The following is a 16,934-nucleotide window of genomic DNA, read 5'->3' as shown; positions in this document are numbered from 1 at the left end:
GAGCCCAGGTAGGGCATTTCACATCTCGCTTCCCTCACGTGCAAAGCGGCAGTGAGAAAGGCTCCCTTTCTTACAACCCAGAGCTGTTGGGAAAATACGACCGCCACAGCAATAATGCTAGAAATAATAATGATAAATCACATTTATTGAGTAGTTAACTCTGGGCCTTCAGCTAACCTTTTCATGGGCTTTATCTCAATTTTGTCCTAAGTCCATGAGGTAGGTATCCTTACTATTTTTTTCTATAGATGGGGAAAGTGGGGCCCAGAGAGGTTTGGTAACTTCTCAAGGTCACACAGCAATTATGTTGTGGAGCCATGATGCAGACGGATGTGCACAGCTGTGCCGTACAAAACTGAAGCTTTCCTGTACCCCCTAAGCCCATCCAGGCAAGAGGCCGAGTGCCCCAACAGCGGGGACTCTGCTCTATTCTGGACCAGGAACGGACGTTCCCAAAGGCAGGCAGGAACCATGACAGGAGTTAAGACAATCTCTGCATTCTGGAAGGCTGCAGTTGTGTGTATTGTTTGATTTTTTTTTTTTTTAATTGTTTCAGTATTTAAATTCAAAAGGCACAGAACAGTATTTACAGAAGTCTACCTCTCATCCTGGCTCCCTGGAGGCAATCACTGTTACCAGTTTCTTGCAACAGATTATTCTGGAAGTGATTGATGTCTCTTTACAGTCTTGTTCAACTACCAGTGGGTCGTGGCTGGGAACCGTGGGTCCTTCTGCTTCCCCCAGCACCCCGTCTCCCTCACGTCATTTCTACCTTCCTCCTCTGCTCTCAGGGGTCCCCTCCCAGGCTCACAGAGAGACAGCTGTGCCCTGACGGTGGCGAAGGCCAAGAAGGAGAAAGCTGGGGAACACTGACAGCCCGCCTCCTGTCCAGGAGCCGCTACCCCTACCCCAGGCCTTCCTCCTGTGGATACATGGTTGTGCAGGACAGCACGGATGCCGGGGATGCCAGAGTGGGCGTGCAGCTAGAGCCCTTCCTGCACCAGGTGGGGGGGCACCTGAGCGTGATGAAGTATGACGAGCACACTGTGTGCAAGCCCCTCGTCTCCCGGGAGCAGAGGTTCTACGAATCCCTGCCTCTGGCCATGAAGCGGTTCACTCCTCAGTACAAAGGTGAGTGTCCAGACACGGCTCTGTGCCTGCCACACTGGGTGAGGCCTAGCCGCGTGCGCCCGCCGTTTCCTCGTGCCGGGTGGTGTGTGTAAGAGTTGCCATGGAGACATGCCCCCCTCCCACAGCCCGGTTGGCCTTCACTGTCCTAGTTTCTCTGAACCCTTCAGGCCTCTGGGCCTGGAGTCTAATGCCGTTTGGCAACCCTACAAATTAGCGCAAGCCACCAGACTTCGAGGAATTGAGAACGGAATAAAATGATACCCCAGCCCCACCCTGCTCTGCTAGGGTATCCGGTCTGTGCTTCAGGAGTGCCATGGCTGGGTCCCGTGACCAGGGCTGGGAAAGACAGGACGGGCTGAGGCCTCCTTCACCTCTGGAGGCCCAGACGGGTGAGAGGAGCCTCAGGCCTGGGTCAGGGCATGAAGGAGCTGGGACCTGACAGGTTTAGAAAACCAGAATTCCTGCCCTCAACTTGTGGCAAAGCCAGGGCCATGGGTTGTCTTTGAGGTTTAGCTGGGGAAACTGGGTACAGAGCAGTGTATGTTCTAGATCCGAGCACAAGGTGGGTTCTGGGGAGTGAAGGCGGGGTGGGGAGGGCTGCCGTCTGTGGGACTCCAGGCAGGGGCACTCTTGGCAGCCGGCCAGCATCCATGGGGCAGGCTTTTTGTGCACACCCAGCCTTCAGTAAATGCAGTTCACAGGGCTCTGCCAGCCTCCAGCCCCTCAATGGGATGAGTGCCCAAAAATCTCTTTTAAAGGTGTTTAGATGTTGTGACTACAAGCTTCTGCCCTCATTATCTAAGTATTTGTAGTAAAAGTGATGATAATCTCCAAATAAGTCAGTCAAAAACTCACTTGCATTTCAATGATGAAGATACTTGGGAAGGATGGAGCCTATCTTTATGGGTGTTTCTCAGAGTGTGACCTGGGATTGACCAACTTCACCAGAATTGCTGGTGTGTGGGTTACAATGCAGATTCCCACGCTCCGTTCCAGACCTGTGAACCAGAACCCCTGGGGTCAGGGTCCAGGAATGTGTATTTAGCGTGTTCCAGACTGAGACTGACTGATAGGGGGTCAATGAGCCCTAGGCATTGCTTCAGTCCCAGCCTGTCAAGACCTTCTGAGAGTCTGAGACAAGACCCACGAGCATCATACACTGAGAGACGGGCGGACGGGTGGTGTGCAGCCTGTGTGGGCCTCCCCTGGGGCCTCTGGGGCCGTAGGCCGGTGTTGCCCATCAGTTGTGGGTCACTGCCCATCTTGTCAGAGCACCCACTGGAATGAATGTCTGTCCTTTTGCAACTAAACTCAACCTAGCAAAGCGGTGGCAGGATCTTGCGTGGGGTGGCCTCCTGCCCACAGCATTTCACACTTGTTGGACACAGCCCTGAAGCTGAGACAGACTGCCAGGACGGCCACAGGCAAAGCAGGAAAGTGAAAGAGGCTGGTTGGTCTGCAGGACCCCATCCTGATGCTCTCCCTGTGTCCCATCTACACGTGCCCATTCCTCTGGGCAGGAGAACAATGGCACCACTCTCAGGCACCCTCAGGCACTGGTCTACTGTCCAGACCCCTACTCCACCCTGCCTCCCAGTTCTAGCTGGGCCCATCCCCAGTACTGCCTGCCTTAGGGCCCTGATAACTTGATAGATTAATTTCAGCCAAGGCATCACAGCTACGTGTATCAATGGCCATAGAGCATGCTTCAGTCTCTGCCTTCCCCTAGGAGATGCCGTTTCCACACAAGTCGGGAGGGGACTGGGTCAGGGAAACACATGACACCCTCTGGCGAGACCACACAGCCCTGCTGAAGGTGAGGCAGAGCTTCCACACTGGGGCAACACCCAAACATGAGGTTTCAATGATGCAGAAACACGGATTCACTCAACAGCCAGAACACAATCCACGAGGTGCCACAGGCCAGGCACCACCTAAGGAAACACACATCTAGGGAGACACTAGAGAAAGGCGCTGAACCAGGACCCTCACACTCTCAGATGCCTGGAACAGGTTGCTGAGGTCAGGTTTTAGATGGGAAACAGTCCCTACAAGGGCCCTCGGGCTGCGCAGGCTTCTTGTTTCAACGGAGAAGAAAAGTGGTGTCAGCTTAATGTTCACTCAGTAGTTTCCACGTGTTAACTCAATCCTCACGACAACCTTCTGACGGAGCTACTACTATTATCCCCGTTTCACAGGTGAGGAAACTGAGGTACAGAGAGGCGACATGACTTGCCTCAGGCCACACAGCCAGTGAGAGGCAGAGCCAGGATTCAAAGCTCCGAGGTCTGGCTCCCAAGCGTGGGCTCTCGGGCACCCAGACCCGCTCCACCAGCACGGTCACCCAAGAGATGGGCTCCTCACATGCCAGTGCTCAGGGGGTCATCTAGCCCAACAAAGGAGGGGATGTGACTTGCCCTGATCCGCTCAGCTAGTGACCTTAGATCAGGGAGGCTCGAAGGCCCACAAGGCTGCCACAGGGGGGTTTCCCTTTTTGTCCCCCATGGGAATGGCCCCAGAGAGAGGGGTTGTTTCTCTAGTGGCCACTGCAATGCCATGGAGCACACCCTCTCCCTTCTCACTGCCCCGTGCTGTGGTGGCATCAGGGAGTGTTAGGCAGGGATATCACTCCCAAGGGTAGCCTCCCCATGCCAGGAGCTTGCCTCGACCTCCTGCTGGGCTCCTTGGCCATGACATCTTAGGGGCTGCATCCCTCTGCCTCCCAGTGTACCTGTCAGCTTTGAGTGAGTAAGGACATACTTCTAGGTCCAGCTGGTTGACGGATGAGCCAGATTCATATTACAGACACCGGCAAATAAATGCTCTCACGAGCTTAAAAATAAATGCATGACAGTATATTCATGGAGGCTGGGGAAGCTGCTTGGCCAAACCGAAATTGCTGAGATGCTCCGGGCATGGCGGTTGGGCCATAAGCACTCTTGTCTGCCCAGCTGGCAGGGCTGCAGGTTGAGGTGCTTGGGGAGGGCTGGTGAGCAGGCAGGCAGGGCTCCCCTGGCCAGGCAGAGGCGGCAGAGTGCCGGGAGCCCATGGCCCTCTGAGGCCTAGTTCCCACGGACACACAAGGCAAGCTGGAAAGCCAGGCCGGGCCCACCATGATTCTTGACTACAAACCAATCCAGGGCCCGAGGAGTCTGGATTCCATTGACACGCTGCTTCGGTAAAGAGCTGGCATGTTGAGACGGCCAGGCGGCTATCTGCTATGGGTCTCAGGCTTCAGAAGGAAGGTCTGGGCTGAGCTGCAGAGTGATGTGGGAGACGGAGGGAAGGCAGATAGATGGAGACACAGAGCCAGAGGCGTGCAGGAAGCCGGAGCAAGAAGGCACAGACCTGGAGTCTGGCTGTGTAGCTCTGACAACATGAGAAATAGAAATGCCTTTTGGATTTTATTGGTTTTGGGTTCTCTGCACCTCTGCTCGCCTCCATTTATTTAGACACTCAGATCTGATGAGACCAGACAAGAGCTGGAGCCTACGGAAGCGGATGAAGGTCACATTTCTTGTCCTTCCAGGGAAGCCTCCCGGGGTTGAGGCTCCCCGAGACAGCGGTTTCTTGCAGGCTTGGCACCACAGTCCCACAGATGGGAGAGGCCAGACGGTGAGCTGAACTTTACAAGTCCCCAAAGGGTGCTGCCCTTGGCTGGCACACCATCCAGGGCTCCCCCAGGCAGCCAGGAGACTCCAAGCTCCTCAAGGACAAGCACCAAGGCCGGTGCTCTCCTTTCTCCACTGTGGAGTGGTGGCTCTGGGGCCTGGTGCTGGCTTCTAGGTCAGTCCTCCTCCCCAGATCATGCACAGAGACCCTCCTGCCTGAGAAAACAGGAATGGAAATGTAAACACCATGTCCTCAGGCTTCTCGGCACTCCCAACCCTCTGTACTGATGACCCTCTCACACATTGGTGGCCTCATGGCTTCTCTGTCTGTTCCCACGGAACAGAATGGCCAAAACAAATGTGACAGGGACACAGCAGGAGTGTCCCTCGTCTACACACAAGTAAACACAGCATGATGACACCGGAGTCTCCCGATGAAGTCCCTGGCTCCGTGGTACAGCTTGTTCCTTCTTCCGTATCCGCACCTGGTGTGGCCTTCTCAGAGCTCCACTCCTCACAAACTGTGTGACCTCGGGCGAGTTATTCCAGCTCTCTGAGTCTCGGTGACCACAGGCAGCACCTTACAGGCTAACTGTCACTCAGTGGAAACAAAGCAAAAGCACGCAATGCTGGCACCTGGCAGAGATTATCACTACGGTAGCTCTTGCCCTGACCTGCATCAGCCCTTGTTCTCACGAGCGGCACAGCTCAGGCGGGCTCCACCCAAAGATGCATGCCAGTGTGCAGGTAAACTACAAAATGCCAGGTTCAGGTACAGTATTACTAGCAGTATCATCACTAGTTCACAGGACTCAGGGGCCTGAGAGATGCTGAGGCAGAGCGGAATTTTTTTAAAGGAACTGGAAAAAAACTGCATGTCACTGTCAGGCTGCAAAATTAGGGCACTGGGAATCTGAGATGACAGGACTGGCCCAGAGAGACCGCTGAGCCAGACGCAGATGGCCCTGAAGAGCGACTTGCTGAATTATAGAGCAGCCCTGAAAATGAGCGTCCGCCCTGACCAGCCCGGGCAGGGACGCGAGCAGGGAAATCAGCTGCCTTGAGTGCTGGTTCAGCAGAAATTACCACTTGTGCTGAGAAAGTGACCAAGTGGTCGGGGGAAGAAATGAATACCTGAGAGGACATGATCACATGCAACCCACCTTCTCTCAGTCAGAGTCCCAGCAGAAAATGAGCGGTGTGTTTAAAGGGGTTTAAATGAAGAGAATTTTTAGAGGGACTGCTCGTAGAAGGGCATGCAGGATTAAGGGAACAACTGGGGGTGACGAGGCACCCAGGGACCAGCACCACTGCAAGGCTGTAACCATCCCTAGACCTGAAGGGCCGAAGTCAGGGAGTGGTGTCACTGACCCAGCAAGAGGAAGGCCACAGAGGGACAGGATGACGCTGCAGCAGGGAGGGCGCCGCTGGGATAAGTACCTCGACCTCTCTCCCGCCCCGCCCCATCTCCTGCCAGTGCCAATGTCCTCCAATGGCCAAACCCATGGGAAACTGGGCGGGGGGGGGGGGGGGCAAGGAAGCCACTGGTGCACCCCACAGGGTCAGCCTCTGAGGCACAAGGCAGGTTGGAGACAGGCGGAGAGAAGCTTGGTGGGAGGAGGAGCAAACTGAATACTCATGGCATCAGCTACAGAAGAACAGGGAACTAAGAACTCCAGAGATCCAGTCCTCACAAAACCATTCACATGGCTGTCTCCTGCCACCACCGAGAATAGGGTTCCACCTCCACCAGAACTCTGGCGAGGCTGAGCACCCACTGATACTGAGCCCCACGGAGGAAGACCTGGGCTGTGCCCTCTAAGAAATCCAAAAGGGGGTGCCCACAGAAGCATTGACATACACGCCAGAGCTAACTACCTGACCTGGCCGACGTCGTGGAAGGGAAGCCCAATTAGCACATTTGTTCACTGGGTCTCCTTACCCTCTTCACTCTCACAAGCAGCGACTGGAGCAGGCTGTCGTGCCTTGATTACAAACACCCATGGTCAGGAGGTACCATAGCTGGAGAAATCCCACCAGTCCTCTGTTTTATATCAAAGAACCATGTTCTGTCAATAATATTCATGTGCTATGTGTCTAACTGAAGGAAATGGTGAGCATCAGTGTTAAAGCCAGAGATGGGGCGGGGACAGGGTATAAATGAAGGCAACAGAGAAGCAGAGCCCCCAGAAGGCTGAGGCGAGCTTCCTGGCAGGAGCTGGTCAGACATAGATTAAAGGAAGGGAGAGCAAGGATGATGAAGGAGGCAAAGGGGAGGCATGGGATGGGCCCCAACTTCCCGCAAAGCCACCCTGGGAGAGGGGGCCCTCTTTGCAGAGGACCGACTCTGATGACCCAAAGTTGGGCCCCTCTGGAAGAGCGGTGTTGTCACTGGGAAGGTGCCACTGTGCCCAGAGGAACCAGAAGGCGAGAACAAAATGTACAGGACCAGCTTTGCGAGCATGAAAGGGCAGAGAGATGCAATAAAGCAGAGGCTGTGCCCAGATCAGCCCAAGGCTATTTTTTTGCAGGCTCCATGGCCCTGGGCTCATTCTGGAACAGTCCCCATAGCTCTTCCTTGAGAGGAGAGTTAGGGAAGCGGAGAGGTCGATCAGTGCCATTAAAAACTACAATTCAAAAGGATGTCACCCCTTGTCACGCGTCCACCAGGTAAATTCCATCTGGTCTTCCCCTCCTCTCCCTCCCCCCGTGTGCTCTGCAGGCACCATCACGGTGCATCTCCGAAAAGACAGCCGAGGCCATCTCAGCCTGGTAGCGAACCCACTGAAGGAGAACCGGGGGCCCTTCAAGGTCTCCACGGAGTCGGCGGCAGTGGCAATATGGCAGACTCTCCAGCAGACCACCAGCGGCAGCGGTGGCGCCCACACCCTCGCCCAGTGGCAGCACACTCAGCTGGCACACTCATTCAAGGAGAGGTGAGGGCCACTTGGCAGGATGACAGAAACCCACTGGGGATCAGCACCGCTCCCACCTGGGCCAAGCCTAGCAGCTCCCCAATGGGGCCAAGAAAGTGAGAAATTCAGATGAAGGCTCCATCTAGAAACACCAATGTGACCAAAGAAACGAAAGGACTTCCGTTCGTGCCATTTTAGAGGGAGGACTCCGATGCCTTTCTCTCAGAAGCTGCCGCACGTGCAGAGTCCTGCACAGAGCAGGCATTTAGTACACGCTTGTTTAATTACATACCTGTTTCACTGAGACCATGAAGTGTCTCTGGTAGGGGGAGGGGGTGGAATGCAAAGACCCAGAACAGTTGACACGAAGGAAAAGTGGCTAATGGCAGTCAGAAATCACCTTTCCTTAAGGGCCAGGAAGGGACGAGGAGAGAGATCAACACAGCCACCCTGTGGGACCTAGGAGACGCAGGCAGCTCGGGGCACCCGAGGTCCTGGAGAGGTCTCCAAAACCTCTGATACTGTTAGCTGACCTTTCTCAGATGGAAAGCACCCCTGGGGACTTATAAACCATTTACGGGGAAACAAAAGGGAGCTAATACAATGAAAATACCTCCCTTCCCCAAGGAGCACAGCGGATGTAATTAAGCCTCTTGGCTCAGCATCAGGAAGCGGGTACACATTATCTCCGTTTCACAGATGGGGAAGCCAAGGTGCACAGGACAGGAGAGAGGGTGGACCAAGGATCCCTGATTCCCACCCCTGTTGGCATTTTGAGGTCTCGAGGAAATAACAACACGGCACACAAACAGCCTAAACCCCGAGACTTCTGATTCCAGGCAGGGTCGCCGCCCCCGTGCTATGTTGCCTCAATAGTGCGAGAGTAATCCAGATCACTTACAAGTGAACTGAAACCACCACAGCCCTCTGATGAGGTGACACGCTCTAATGAATTATGGGGTTTAGAGAGACCCCCTGCCAGGGCGGCAGTGTGGCCTGATCTGGTGCCCAGGGCCTGAATGCGGCAGGAGGGACTCTCCGAGGCCCCGCAGGCTTCCTGGAGAGTAGCCAGGACAGTGCACTTCAGCGTCCAGCCCAGGAGAGCCCAGTCACAGGGACAGGCACCGGTGCCCTGACTGTCGTGCGCTTCCCTCGCCCACAGCTCAGCCACGTCACTCCTGAGGTCAGAGTTCCACCTCAACGCCCACGTGTCCTCGCTGGTGGAAGATGCTAACGGAAACCAGGCCGAGAGGAGGAGCTTTAACCCGTGGGGTCTGCAGTGCCACCTGGCCCACCTGACCCGCCTGTGCACTGAGTACCCGGAGAACCAGCTGCATCGTATCCTTGCCCGCACTCCCTGCCCCCTAGTGGGGTGGGGGTGGGGATTAAGAACAGCCATGCCGACGGAGGTGGGAGGGGGCCAGGGCCAGGGCCAGGGGAGGGGTGGGTGGCGAGACAGAGACTGACACTTGAGGGAGACTTTGAGGCACAAGCCCTCAAGCCTAGGACCTAGAAGAAATCTCATCTCTCCAAAAAAAAAAAAATCAGAGCGGATGGGGAAGTCAGACTGGGATCTGGTCAGGCTGCTGGCTCTGCCACCCAGGGAAGCAAGGACGGGCTGGGCCAGGGGTCTCTGGGGGCAGACAGGAATGATGACTGCCACGCCGGGTGGGGGCGGCACACCCCATCCCCTCTTCTATCCCTCCAAATCCTCCCTGCAGATGTCTTCCTGTGGAGCTGATGGCGTGAGGGGGTGTGGCTCCCCCCTTAGGGAAGTGCCCCTAAGTGGACTCTTAGAGGAGTCACTCCCCCCTCATCCTCAGGCTGCCATGTTCTCAGCGAGCACATTTAGGCTTGCAATGCCCCTTTGTCAGCACCGGGCTCCTTCCTGCAAACGAGTGACTGGTTTCACAGTGTTTACTAAGACACATCTGCAACCCTAATCCCTAAGAAGCTTTTGCAGGATAATTACTCCGCTGAAATTAATATTCCTGCAACTCATCTCCAAAGCTAACATCAACCCACTTCTCCCAAAAGGTATTGGCCCATTCAGTGACTTGAGGTTTTAGCCTTATGATTTTCTGCCATAAAATGTAAATTGGGCATGGCCTGCCAGGGATTTCACGCCCGCATTTAAATTTCAACCTCAGAGCAAAAAGGAAAAGGAAAAGCAGCTCACAGGCTCATAAACTCCCCCTAAGTAAATGGACTTATTAAAGCAGCCTGCAAAGCTAATACCTGAATTCTTAAGAGGGACGCCGGACTTGTCTGTAAGGAGAGAAGGGAGAGAAGGACTGGCACTCAGGGTGGGGGCCTTCACGTCCTCGGAGCCTTCCTGAACTTGGCGTGACCAGGGTTTCTGTTGCTGGAAAACGTCGTGTCACAGTACAAGTACCCCTGTATCCTTGACCTGAAGATGGGGACCCGGCAGCACGGGGACGATGTGTCCGAGGAGAAGAAGGCCCGTCACATGAGGAAGTGTGCTCAGAGCACATCGGCCTGCCTGGGCGTCCGCATCTGCGGCATGCAGGTAGGTGGCAGAGGGCCCGCTGGAGGACGGGGCGTCCTGGCACGTCCACTGTGGGGCAAGGGTGTCTCCCAACTGCCACCACTGCCCACGGAGCCCTTCGCTTGGGAAGCAACACAGGAGGCAGTCGGGCACAGCCCTTCCGCCCCGGAAATGCATATCCTGGTCTGTGACACGCTGGGATTTTTTTTTAAGAGACCCTTTCAGGATAGTGGTGTCAAAAATCCACCATTTTTTAAACTCCATCTCAGGGTCTCTGGCAGCTGAACTTCCCGGCAGCCACGTGGGTCCTGCCCACAGTGAGAGCAGACCTTTGACCGCAGCGTGTGAGCAGGGGCTGAGGAAAGAGCTGAAAAGGAGTCTCTCCACTCACTCACTCACTTGGCGCACTCTGCTTCCTCAATTACTTGAATGATAAAGTCGAACCTCTCCTTCTCAGGGGCTGTTGAGGCACTCTGCTCTTTGAATTCTTATTAGCCATTCCTTCTTCCTCCTCCACCTTTTCTGCTTTTCGCTGCCTGTTCTGGTTAGTGAAGTGGGAAGGTGGTAACCTGTTCAGCGGAGGCAAAGGAACGGTTAATTTTTTTATTGCCCAGACTCTACCCTGTTTTTTGCAGCTCTGATGTGGCTTGTGGCAGAGGGGCTGCAGAACGGGAAGAAATAAACTTTCCCCACGCGTTCACTCTTACAGTCTATCTCCTCAAAGCAAAACCAGACACCGATTTGACGGTACACGTTCAAGCTTTCCTTAATTGAAACTGCCACCCCTTGAAGCTGGAAGTTGAGTCTATAAATTTGTTGCACAGATGTCCCTTGGGAGGCTTGGAACGCAGTCCTCAGGAGAATGCAGTGTGATGATTTGGGGTGTAAATGGAATCTCTCTCTGGACCTCAAATCTTCTGAAATTGATCTGATTTATTTAGACAGTGACACCCGTCGTGTATTTATGACGGCTAATTTAGCAGCCGATCTCCAGCCCTCCAAAGCAAGTCTATCATATCTTTCTGATTTTTTTCCACACTGGTAGAAACATATCACATAATCTGAAGGCAGGAAAGACCTGAGAAACTGTCTTGGCCAGGTATGGGCTGCCCTTCCCAGGTGAGCCAGGGAAAGGTGTGCCAAGTCATGGCCATGCCAGCCACTGGCCTTGGTACAGCCTCTGCCATCTGAATGAAATGGGAGAGGTTGCCACTGTCCCCCCAGTCAGCATCTCCTCCATCTGCTCCTTTCCTGTGGCCAAGACATGACAGGGGAGGGGAGAGGAGCTGGTGCCAAGGAGGACCCAACAGCCCCACAGACCTGCTGTGAACCACCCCCCACCCACCCAATCCAGGCTCCCCTCAGCTGCACTGGCTGATCCATACCTGATCGAGCCCATCTTTTTATCTTTTTCTCTTCAGTCACCCTGCTCTACCCCAAGAGCTCTGACTGTTTCCTTAGAATCTGCAGAGAAAGGACTTTATAAACTTCATTGGGGAAAATTGAATCTAGTTGGCTTTCCAAGGCCATTGGCTGTGATTTCAGATTCCTGCTAAAGCTTACTAGCTTGGGTTTGCTAATATTTGAATTGAAGAGGGCCAGAAGCCAGGGCTTAAATCATGATTTGGAGGATGACATTGGAAATTCACAAGAAAGGCAATCCAAAGCTTTTCCTCATGGGTGGAGGGTCACCTCTGTGGGGTGAAGGATCTTTACACCTTGGATTCCTATTAAAGGCTTGCACAGAAAGCATTTTAAAATGTGAAAGTTCCACTGGTGCTTGATGAAAGATCATCCTTCCATTCATTTCAGCCACTCTTGCCCTGCATCTCCCGGAAATCTGTTTATATATCACGTTAGCTTGTAACACTGCAACCATAGCAGGGACAATATTTTTTTTAAGTTGGCAATTCTTCACATTTTCTTTCTCTTTTTATTGGAAGGTTTATCAAATTGATAAGAAGCACTTTCTCTGCAAAGACAAGTATTATGGAAGAAAACTCTCTGTTGAGGGGTTCAGACAAGCCCTCCATCAGTTCCTGCATGATGGAACCCGCCTCCGGACAGAGCTCCTGGAACCCATCCAGCGCCAGCTTCGGGCCCTCCTCTTGGTCATTCGGAACCAGAGCTCGTACCGGTTCTACTCCAGCTCTCTCCTCATCATCTATGATGGGCAGGAGCTGCCAGAAAGGACCTCAGAGGGCCTGCATCCTCCGGAGGCTCTGCAGCCGGACCACGGCAGCTCTTCTGGAAGCCTCTCCAAAGTTGACATCCGGATGATCGACTTTGCTCACACAACATACAAAGGCTCCTGGAATGAGCATACCACTTATGATGGACCAGATCCAGGCTATATTTTTGGCCTGGAAAACCTCATCCAGATCCTGCAGGATATTCAAGAGGGAGAATGAGGCTTGTTGGGCCTATCCAGATTTTTCTGGAGCGCAGATATCAAAAGGGACCTATTGGCAGCCGGGGTACTCTAGACACTGTTAGAGGTCTTTGTAATCATTATATCCATGTTCGAAAGCCATACGTGGCATATTAATGGCTGCTAAAGAAACCAGCTCTGGAGATAATTCCATGTACTCTGGCATCTTATGCTAATGCTGGTCGTCAGAGGCTGGACACGCAGTGTGAAATGGCACCATTTTAGAGTATACTGGAAGGCTGCAGCTTGAGTGAGAAGCCAGCATTACAGTGAGATTCTGGAGAATTCGCATTTAAAAATGCTTTTTGTTGTCATGCTGAAGTCTTGGCAAGCTGTGAGGCAAAAAACTCTACTTGAAGAAGACTCGAAGAGGGCGTTCATGAGTGTATGGCTTGTCTGCTCGCATGGGCTGCCCACTCCAAGGGCAGATACAACATTATAATGAATGACTGTCTCTTACCTTCTTAAGAGGCATTCTCTGTGGGGCAGGAAGAAGTGGAACAGATCTGCCCATCTCACCACCTTCCTGCCCAGGGTCTGAATGGACAAGGTCAATCCAGATACAGCCCAGGCAAATCAAGACCCCAGGTTCTCCATTGTTTCCCGTGGAGGTAAGGGTCTCTTTCTAGACTTCCGGGTACCTATTGGAAGTGATGACTCTGCCAGAATCTGGCCACAAAATGGCTCTAACCATGAAATGCAGCTTCCAGGTGGGGGTGGATTGCACAAAAGAATGAGCCACTGATGTTACATTACACTCCCCGCTTTCTATTTATTTATTTTGGGGGTGGGGTGGGGGAGTCAGAAGAGAGAAGCCTGGAGGGCCAAAGAAACCAGGCGCAATGTTTACAAGACTGGTGGACAAGTGTAAATACGGAACAAAGAGCAAACAGTTCTAATTAATTCCTTCTTCTGCAGTGTGGAAACCTATTACAATGCCCTTGAGTCGAGCACTAAGATACGTTACCCAATTAGGGAAATAAATTTGTTAATAAAATTGCTGAGGTCACCAGTGATTATTTGGTGCGCCTTATTACCCTTTCTGTTTGTTTATTCTGATCATCACAGTGCACGAAAGTTCCAATTTATGGCTGACTAGAGTATACAGCAAGAACAGTTCACCGATTTCCTGCAATCCTTTGGGGATCCGTGGGTGGGAAATGGTGGCTAATACAATATTTCCATGCATCTACAAGGCAGGTAGCAGGCCTGGGAAGTAGGTGGTCCTTTTATCTGAACTTGAGACAATACAGAGTTAAATAATTTCTGTATTCTCGTGGCTAATTACCATCAACTTTCCAAAATCCACATTTAGAGAAGGAAAGAGTGGCCTGGATAAAAAAACAAAAAACATTGTTTAATTTTAGGATACATTATATAGATTTCAAAGCAAGTTAACTTCCCTAATTAGGTTTGGCTGAGGTAACGATGTGTTAACTTGCATGCTTTGCACCCATGGTGGGAGAAGTGAGTCCAAGTATGTTGGGTAGCAAAAGGAAGTCAGCCGAAAACTAAATATTTGCTAATGACAAAATGGAGCCCTAAATGCTGCTTTTTCTAGGCCACTTCCTTGCTTGAAAATCTGGTTCACCAAGTCCAAAGCTCCCTGCCTTCGCTTCTGATTCCTGCCCCCGTTCTCAGCCCTGGGTGCTGTGGGACCTGCCTGAGGATGAGGGGGATGATCAGCTAGAATACAAGTCTTTTAGGGCTGGCCACCCATGTCACTAACTGTGCTGCCATCGCTGTGCTCGCTCCTGCCCACATGACCCTTCTTCCCTTTAGTCACTCCTTTATCTGACAGTACCCTTCATATGAGGACTTCTTCCTCCTCCACCAATCACTCAAGCCCCAGCCCAAATCCCCACCTGCCCCTGAAGATGTCACCAACAAAAGCGCAGTTTGTCGAAAGGGGCAAAGTTGGCTAGTGGTTTTAGACTGTGCGTCCCAGACCACTGGGCTCACAGGGGTCGCTGCTGTCTGAAATGTATATGAGGCTTTGCTGACCCAGCTGAATGAGTCAACCCAAGCACCGTAAACCCGGACAGAAGGAGAAGAACAGAGAGGCACGGAAAGTAGAGAAGATGGCGGCCATGTATGTATTTGATCTCCAATGGGAGTTTACTTTAAAATGGCAAGAGGGGTGAGGGAGCCCTGAATATCTAGTAACCAGCAAGGGTACACCGACCTGAGAAGCTCTCCCCTGTCCATCTTTTTTGCTAAGCACTGGGGAAGATCCAGCTCTTGGGAGCATAGATTCTAGTTGAGGGGGCAAGAATAAGACACATGAACTGACGACAAACCGCATAAGACAGTACCCAATGATACAGAGGATTCATCTGTGTGGTGCAGATGATCAATCCTAAGAGTTGAAGAGGTCGGCTGACAGACAACACACATCATAGAAACTGTCGGAGGAGGTGAGACTTCATCTGGGCGCTGAAGGGTGACAAGAACAGGGAAGGGGTTGGCTGAGTGGAGGCAAGGAAAAGTCCAGCATGCTCACGAGTCTGCCAAACCATCCAGAATGAGGATTCTGTGGTTGGGAGTAGTACAATGAAGAGTAGAGAAGTGGAGTGAGCCCAGATGGTAGAGACACTTGAAAATCTGGCTGAGTAGCTCGTTCGTTTGTGATTTCATTAATCTGTCCTTCCTTCCTTCCATTCATCCATCCAACAAATACTTTCTGAGTGCCTGGTACATACAGCACAGTGCCAGGGCCGATGTAGAAAACAAGGAAGAGTGAGGATCATGTCGTTATCCTTAAGAACCTTATGACTTCATAAGAAAGTGAAGCCTCTCATATGAAAATACCATGGCGGCTTCGACAAGGCATGGGAGCCGTTTGCTCAGCCATACAGAGTGCTACCCAGGAGAGGAGAGGCAGTTAGGGCTCACTGCCATGTGGGGTGATCATGGAGGTGCTGTGCCTTGAAAGGGAGGCAAGTCTGAGAGGTGATTAAGAAGGCAGGTATTATCGATGAGTGTGGGAATAGGAATCAAGGGTTTTGCTCAGGGAACAGCAGCAGAGGGTGTGGGCCACAGGGGCTGATGTGAAGAGGTACCAAGAGAGATAAAGATAGACCTGGAGAAAGCCCAGCACTTGAGGACTGAGAAGGACCTCCCAACCTTCCACCTCTATTGCTCCCTCTTGCAGGAAGCCCAGAAGGGCCTCCTGGCTGGCTTCCCTTTCCCGGTGCTGGGGAGCGCTCTTCTCCCTTGAACTGAGAAACATACAGGGATTAGTCAGGGTGGGTTAACCGTTATAACAAACGCTCCCCAATAACAGGAGCTTCATGTTACAATCAGGTTTGGTCAGCAGAGAGCCTCCGCTCCACACAGTCATCCAGGGACCTTTCATCTTGTGACACCACCACCTTCAATCAGCCTCAAGGACTAAGAGTGAGACAGCACAGAGAAGGCATGCACACATTCCATAGGCAAGAACCAGCCATGCATGGGCCCTGCCCAGATGCCAGCAGGCTGAGATGTAGTTTGTGTGCCTGGAAACGGGTTTGATGAGACCCCGGTCAGTCTCTATTATAACCTCCAGGATCCTCGTGTCAAATTGATACCTGATTTAAGGAGGGAGAAAGAAAGACACAAAGAGCACATAAGGGGGCACAGGGGGCAACAGGAGCCTGGCAGTGCCAGAGCTGCGGGCCCTGAGCAGATCCTTCCCCTGGCCATGTCCTCATACAGTGAGGGTGAGCCCAGAGCGCTGGTGGACCTGGTTCACGTCTCCCTACCTCAGCTGCCTCATCTGCCCCCAGGAGCTCTCACTGGGTCCTCGAGACAGGTGATGCAGAGGAATAACCTTCTCCTGACCTCCCCACCAAGGGGGGCCAAGGGCAGCCTGGGAGCCAGTCACCCAGCCCTGCCTCCTCCCTCTGTCGTCGCGGTGTGATTGAAGAGGAAGCGACAGTGTTATTACAGCTTTTCCATGATGCAATGTCATCAGGAAGCCCTGGGCCTCTGGACAGCACCCTGGCAGTCCCATCACTCTTCCCAGCTGCCTGGAGTCTTGTAGCCCATGCTGGAAAGCGCAGGAAGCGGTCTAATAAAACAAATGGCCAAGCAAGGCCACTCATCAGCAGCTCTTCAAAATGATCTAAACTTCTGACTTTTGATTTAAATCTGCATCCACTGTGGCCAAAAACAGAAAACAGAAGATGAGGGAAGGAGCTGAAATGAAGGCGTGGGTGCCAAGAACTGGAGGGGAGGGAGGGAGGGAGGGGGAAGCAGCTCTGGGACAATACCAAGTTGAGCACCAGCCAGGCCAGGCTGACTTGTGGCCAGGTTGGGTCCTTTTCATTAGGCATCGCTCAGAACTTCCCTCT

General features: G+C 52.7%; 1 protein-coding gene across 1 annotated transcript; it reads left to right on the top strand.

The window, feature by feature from the left end:
- Nucleotides 1-917: 917 nt before the first annotated feature.
- On the top strand, nt 918-12,751 carry IP6K3 (inositol hexakisphosphate kinase 3). The gene is made up of 5 exons (XM_060615217.3): nt 918-1,131; nt 7,465-7,678; nt 8,820-8,995; nt 10,012-10,187; nt 12,110-12,751. Exons 1-5 carry the CDS (start codon nt 933-935, stop codon nt 12,575-12,577), a joined length of 1,233 nt encoding a protein of 410 aa, XP_060471200.2. The 5' UTR covers nt 918-932; the 3' UTR covers nt 12,578-12,751.
- Nucleotides 12,752-16,934: the final 4,183 nt, after the last annotated feature.

Source organism: Panthera onca, chromosome B2, assembly GCF_046562875.1.
Source record: "Panthera onca isolate mPanOnc1 chromosome B2, mPanOnc1 haplotype 2, whole genome shotgun sequence".
Taxonomy (NCBI): domain Eukaryota; kingdom Metazoa; phylum Chordata; class Mammalia; order Carnivora; family Felidae; genus Panthera; species Panthera onca.
The sequence above is the reverse complement of the archived record's forward strand: the minus strand, read 5'-3'. Positions and strand labels throughout refer to the sequence as shown.

Bases quoted from the DNA above. Each gene is read 5' to 3' on its own strand.
- IP6K3 (XM_060615217.3), top strand. From the start codon at position 933: ATGGTTGTGCAGGACAGCACGGATGCCGGGGATGCCAGAGTGGGCGTG. The intron at 1,132-7,464 runs GTGAGTGTCCAG...TGTGCTCTGCAG, and splicing joins GTTCACTCCTCAGTACAAAG to GCACCATCACGGTGCATCTC. The intron at 10,188-12,109 runs GTAGGTGGCAGA...TTTTATTGGAAG, and splicing joins TCCGCATCTGCGGCATGCAG to GTTTATCAAATTGATAAGAA.